The sequence below is a fragment of the Myotis myotis genome, unplaced genomic scaffold, assembly GCF_014108235.1.
Source record: "Myotis myotis isolate mMyoMyo1 unplaced genomic scaffold, mMyoMyo1.p scaffold_m19_p_6, whole genome shotgun sequence".
NCBI classification, from domain to species: Eukaryota; Metazoa; Chordata; class Mammalia; order Chiroptera; family Vespertilionidae; genus Myotis; species Myotis myotis.
In genome coordinates this window covers 80,662,624-80,668,631 of record NW_023416368.1, presented here as the reverse complement: position 1 = coordinate 80,668,631, position 6,008 = coordinate 80,662,624, and the positions used below count along the sequence as shown (strand labels likewise).

Sequence of the window (6,008 nt, the reverse complement as noted above, 5' to 3'; positions counted from 1 at the left end):
AGCAGCCAACAGAACTCTGGGGCGCTGAGTGTGGGAATGCAGAGAGTTGGGGCGAGTCCCTGTCTTCATGTGCATGGGGGCCAGTTCCTGACTGGTCCTTCAGCAAATATTTATTGTGCACCTACTATGTGCCAGGCACTATGTGGGGACAAAGACCCCTGTCCTTGGGAGCTCACAGCCTAGTGGGGAAACTGACCACATACAAGCAATTAGTGCTTGATTTGCAGCAGGAATATGTGTAATATAATAAAACCAGATAATATGCTCAGTAGTGGAGGCTGTGTGGAGAAGGAGGGGGTCAAGGAGGGCCTGCCGGGGGTAACATTTGAGCTGAGACAGGGGAGATGGGACAGCCTGGGAGAGATGTGCAGAGAGAGCCTTCCAGGCAGAGGGAACAGCCAGTGCAAAGGCCATGCGGTGGGAATTCACTTGGAGGACAGATGGCAGCCAGTGTAGCTGGAGCAGTGGGTGAGGGAAGATCAGGGGGCGATGAAGAGGGAGAAGAGGATAGGGCCCCAGATTGGCAGGGTCTTGCAGGTGAAGAGTACAATTTTTTTTAACTGTGGTAAAATATGCATAAATACACATAAATTCACATGTGCCATTTGAGCCTTTTTAAAAGTGTTCACTTCAGTGGCATGAAGTCCATTCACATTGTTGGGCAACCATCCCCACCATCCATCTCCAGCACTTTCTCATCTTCCCAAACTAAACCCCCGTCCTCATTAAATAGTAAGGCCTTATCCCACCCCCACTCGCCCAGCCTCGTGGATTTTAAGTTGGACAGGGAGCCACCGGAGGATTTTAAGCAGGGGACATGATCTGAATTCATTCTAAGAGATCGCTCTCGTGTTATGTCATTACAGTTCACAGCCCTTCCTTCCAGCCCATGTCAATTAAGCACCTACTGTGTGAACAAGACAAACCTGGTTTCTTCTTGACATGGGGGGAAACTGATAATAAAGAAACACAAATACTCTGACGGCATCTAACAGCTCCTCCTGAACTTGCGTGTGTCTGTGTTTTCAGCTTGAGCTATAATTGACATATAACATTGTGTAAGTTTCAGGTACGCAACTTGATGATCTGATGTACGGATATATTGTAGGATGATCACCACAATGAGATGAACTCATCCACTGCCTCACACAGTTACCTTTTAGTGTATGAGCAGAACATTTAAGATCTACTGTCTTAGCGACTGCCAAGTACACAGTACAGTGTCATCAACAACAGTCACCGTGCTGTGCATTAGAGGCCCAGAAATTACTCATGACTGCGGGTTTGTACCCTTAGGCCAACATCTCTCCTCTCCATTGCCCTCCACCCCCAGCCCCTGACGAGAACCATCCTACCACCGGTGCCTATGAGTTCATTTTTACATTCCACGTATACATGAGATCACACAGTATTTGCCTCACTCTGTCTGACTTATTTCACTTAGCATAATGCCCTGAAGGTTCATCCATGTTGTTGCAAATGGCAGGATTTGTGTCTTATTTTATGGCTGAAGTGTGTGTGTGTGTCTTTGTGTGTGTGTGTGTGTGTGTGTGTGTGTGTGTGTGTGTGAATAATGCAGTAACCAGGGGGAAGCACATATCTAAAGATGGTGATTTCATTTATTTTGGATAAATGCCCAGAAGTGGAATTGCTGGATTTTTTAATTTTCTGAGGAGCCTCCATGTTGTTCTCTGTAGCACCAATTTGCATTCCCACCAACAGCGCACAGGGCTCCCTTTTCTCCACAGCCTCGCCAATGCTTGTCACTTCTTGTCTTACTGAGAATAGCCATCCCAACAGGTGTGAGTGATATGTCTCACGGTGGTTTTGACGTGCATTTCCCTGACGATCATTGATGCTGGGCATCTTTTCATGTATCTGTTGGCCATTTGTGTGTCTTCTTTGGGAAAATATCTCTTCAGGCCTTTTGCCCGTTTTGGTATGTGCCTGTTTTGTGTGGCTGTCTCTGAAGGCCTGTCATTCTGTCCTGTGTGTCCTGCTCTGTCCGTGTGTCTGTTAGGTTCTATGTATTTTTGTTTTATCTCTGTCAGTATCTATGTCTGTGGATTCATGTGTATCTATCTTTCATTCTTTTTTTTTAATATATTTTATTGATTTTTTACAGAGAGGAAGGGAGAGGGATAGAGAGTTAGAAACATCGATGAGAGAGAAACATCAAATCAGCTGCCTCCTGCACACCCCCCACTGGGGATGTGCCCACAACCAAGGTACATGCCCTTGACCGGAATCGAACCTGGGACCTTTCAGTCCGCAGGCTGACGCTCTATCCACCGAGCCAAACTGGCTAGGGCTATCTTTCATTCTTCATCTGTGCCTGACACTGTCAACCTGTATGTTTATCTCTGAGCCTGTATGTTCTGTCTCTAAGACAGAACTCAGTCATCATCACAGCTGAGGAGGGATAAACCCTTCAGAGATGGGGCAGGGAGAAGAGGCCATCGCCAGGCATAACAGATAAGATAACAACGCACACCTGAATTTTTAGAACTCAACCAGAATGAAAGCACTTAATAGCAAAACCCATGAGATGCAGCCAAAGCCATTCTCAAAGGGAAATGTATAGCCTCCTAATGTATTCATTAGTAAACAAACAACCCAAAACGAATGGTGTATCAGCTTAGGATGAAGAAAGAGCAATACCTGAAATCTATATAATTTTATTAACCAATGTCACCCCAATAAATTCAATTTTTTTAAAAAAGAGCAGATGGGAGCTTTGGAGATTGAATTCAACTTCACAGATGGGGAAACAGAGGCCAAGAAAAGTTAAGCCACTTGCCACAGTCACAAAGCATAGCAGTCCTGGCACAGCTGGGATTCAGAAATAGGTTTAGTCCCTCCTAGCTCATTGTTCAAAGACTTCTGGCATCCCTCACTTTTATATTCTATTTTTAAAAAATTATTTCAATAAAAATATATCCAACAACATGTCATAAACTCACGACAAGTGTTTTTTGTTCTCATCACTGCACTTCCTGATTGCTCAAGTGTGTCGCAAATAGTACCCCTTGTCCCCATCCTCCAGGACTGGCACCTTGCGAGCTTGACCCTTGATTCCTGGGTTGGGGGGTGGGGGGAGTGGGGACTCACTCCCAGAGACTCTGGGTGCCCACTTTCCAATAGCAGGAATCAGGGGAAGGAAAACTGGACAAAAACAGGGACAAGAAGGGGTGGGCAGCCCCTCTGCTGTCCTCCCCCACCAGGAAACAATTTTGCAATCTTGACTCCTCCCTTTCCTGTGCCTGGCTCAAGTTCAGGCCCTATTGGGAACAGGATGTGGGTGGGTGGGGACTTCCCTATGGTTGGTGCCCCTGCCCCCAGCCCAGGTAGGTATAAGGCCACCTCAGCAGACCAAAGGAATCTGGATGGAAAAGAGAGAGGCCACCATGTCCTCTTGGAGCCCAGAGGGAAACCAGAGGTAGGTCCCCACCTTGCTGTTCCTGGGCAGGCTTGGACACCAGGCAGTGCATGGACAGTCCGTTCTGACCCACTGAAATCACAGGGCCAGGCGTAGGCCTCCTGGCTGGAACAGACCAACACTCAGGCTCTAACTAGGACAGGTTTGCTCCCTTACACACACTCACCTGCAGACATCCCAGGCAGGGAGTGAGAACCCACCCCCAGCCTCAGAAGCCTGCTGGAGGGGGACCGGGAGCAGCAGAAGCCCCAGCCCTTCAAGGGTTACAGTGCCAACTGCAAACCATCCAATATCAAGGCCAAATGCCTGCCCCCGAGCCTGCTTTGGGCACTTATTTATTTATTTATTTATTTATTTATTCATTTTGCTTTGGGCATTTTTCATGTTCAAAGTCCCATTTGCACCCGGAGCCCTGGCTTGTGCCTGGGTGCTTGAAGCAAGATGGAACTGGACACAGATCACCTGACCTTGTTTAGTCAGGGTTGGAAAGAAAGAGTAGGAGCACAGAGGGGGAAACCATGAGTTCTGCTTGGGAAATTCAAGAAAGTCTCGTGAAAAAAGGGGCATTGGAGTTGGGGGCTTTGCAGGATGGGTAGGAGTTCACTGGCTCTGCCTTCAAAACATGAAGAGGAGGAGGAGGTGAGTGCACTAGTCCAGAGGAGCAATGAGGAGGCATGGTTCTGGGGAGCAAAAGTGGATAGGAAGAAGTGGACATTTTCTGGGTGTATTTTCCCTGAGTTGGGTATATTTTTATTTTGGCTCATTAAGCACCTTCTGTCATTGCCTCCAGCCCAGGGGTCCTGGATCCCCACCTTTCTAGAGCCCTGTTCCTGCTGCTACTAATTGTGGCCCCCTCAGTCCACGGGGCCACCCCAAACCCTGAAGCCTGCCAGGTGTTCCAGTCAAGCAATGGCAGCTCCATCAACTGCTACCCACCTGCCAAATTCCCCCAGCAGCTCCCAGCCGACACCATCTTCCTGTCTGTGGAGTTCTTCAACCTCACCCAGCTACCACCCGAGACCCTCCTGGGCATCCCTAACCTCCAGGAACTGCACCTTTCCAGCAATGGGCTGGAGAAGCTGTCAGCCAAGTTTCTGTTGCCTGTGCCTCAGCTGAAGGTGCTCGATCTAACCCGCAACGCCCTGACCCAGCTGCCCCCCGGCCTCTTCCAGGGCTCAGCCACCCTCCACACCCTAGTGCTGAATCAAAACCAGCTGGAAGTCTTGGAAACCTCGTGGCTGCAGGGCCTGAAAGCCCTGAGGCATCTGGACCTGTCCGGAAACCACCTCCGGACACTACCCTCCGGGCTGCTGGCCAACTTCACCGACCTGCGCATCCTTGATCTTAGCAATAACCAGCTGGAGTCTTTGCCCTCTGACCTTCTGAGGGGCCCCCTGAAGTTGGAACGGCTGCACCTGGAGGGCAACAGATTGCAAGCCCTCGAAGAGGGCCTGCTGGAGCCCCAGCCAAACCTGAGCTACCTTTTCCTGAGTGACAACCGTCTGGCCACGGTGGCGGCCAGCGCCTTCCAAGGTCTGAAGCAGCTGGACATGCTGGACCTGTCCAACAACTCACTGAGCAGCGTGCCCAAGGGGCTCTGGGCATCTGTGGGGCAGCCCGGGGCAGGCCGGGACATGAAGGATGGCTTTGACATCTCTGGTAACCCCTGGAATTGCGACCAGAACTTGGACGACTTCTATGAGTGGCTTGTGTGCAATAAAGACAAGATGTTCTCCCGGAATAACACATACTGCGTTGAGCCTAAAGCCATGCATGGCCAGACACTCCTGGCTGCGGCCATGTCTCATTTGAAGCTTAAGGCTGGGGTGGAGATGGATAGGAACGGCCTGGCAGAACACTGCACCCCATTAGGCAATTAATTCCCTTTTCAGGGTGAGGCAGGCTTTCCACAGTTGCTAGACCCATTTTGCCCCTGCTTCCCAAAACACCCCTTAGGCTCACAGGCCTCCTTGCTTTTGCTCAAGCTTTGCTCATTCCTCTTCCAGGAATGCCTTCCCATTTCCCACATCTCTTGGTCTCCCAGCTCCCTCAGCACAACCCTGGCCACACTGGGGCTGTCTCTGACTCTGGCTCCCCCACTTTGGGGGGGCTCTCTGAGTGCAGGGTCTGGGGCTGAGGTGTCTCACTCAGTTAGGTGTCAGACCCGAGGGGGTTAATAAATAATTGTCAGCCCTAGCTGGTTTGGCTCAGTGGATAGAGTGTCAGCCTAGGGACTGAAGGGTACCAGGTTCAATTCTGGTCAAGGGCACATGCGAGTTTCGGGCTCGATCCCCAGTAGTGGGCGTGCAGGAGGCAGCCAATGATTCTCTCTCATCATTGATGTTTCTTTCTCTCCCTTCCTCTCTGAAATCAATAAAAATAAAATAAAATGTAAAATATTTTTAAAAATAAAAATAAATGTCAAACGGAATTGGACAAATTGGCATTTACTGTGTTCCTGCATCTCCCAAGTCAACTTCCTACTTCTCCGGGATGAAGGAGGAAATAGGCATGACAGGGTGTGGGGTGCTGGACTTGAAATCTGAAGACCCGTGGCTCCTCCTCCTCC

At 49.7% G+C, this 6,008-nt stretch overlaps 1 protein-coding gene across 1 annotated transcript; it reads left to right on the top strand.

The window, feature by feature from the left end:
• The first annotated feature begins 3,287 nt into the window (after nucleotides 1-3,287).
• Nucleotides 3,288-5,727, top strand: LRG1 (leucine rich alpha-2-glycoprotein 1). Its single transcript, XM_036313978.1, has 2 exons — nucleotides 3,288-3,439; nucleotides 4,230-5,727. The coding sequence occupies exons 1-2, from the start codon at nucleotides 3,387-3,389 to the stop codon at nucleotides 5,317-5,319; spliced, it is 1,143 nt and encodes a 380-aa protein (XP_036169871.1). The 5' UTR covers nucleotides 3,288-3,386; the 3' UTR covers nucleotides 5,320-5,727.
• The last annotated feature ends 281 nt before the right edge of the window (nucleotides 5,728-6,008 follow it).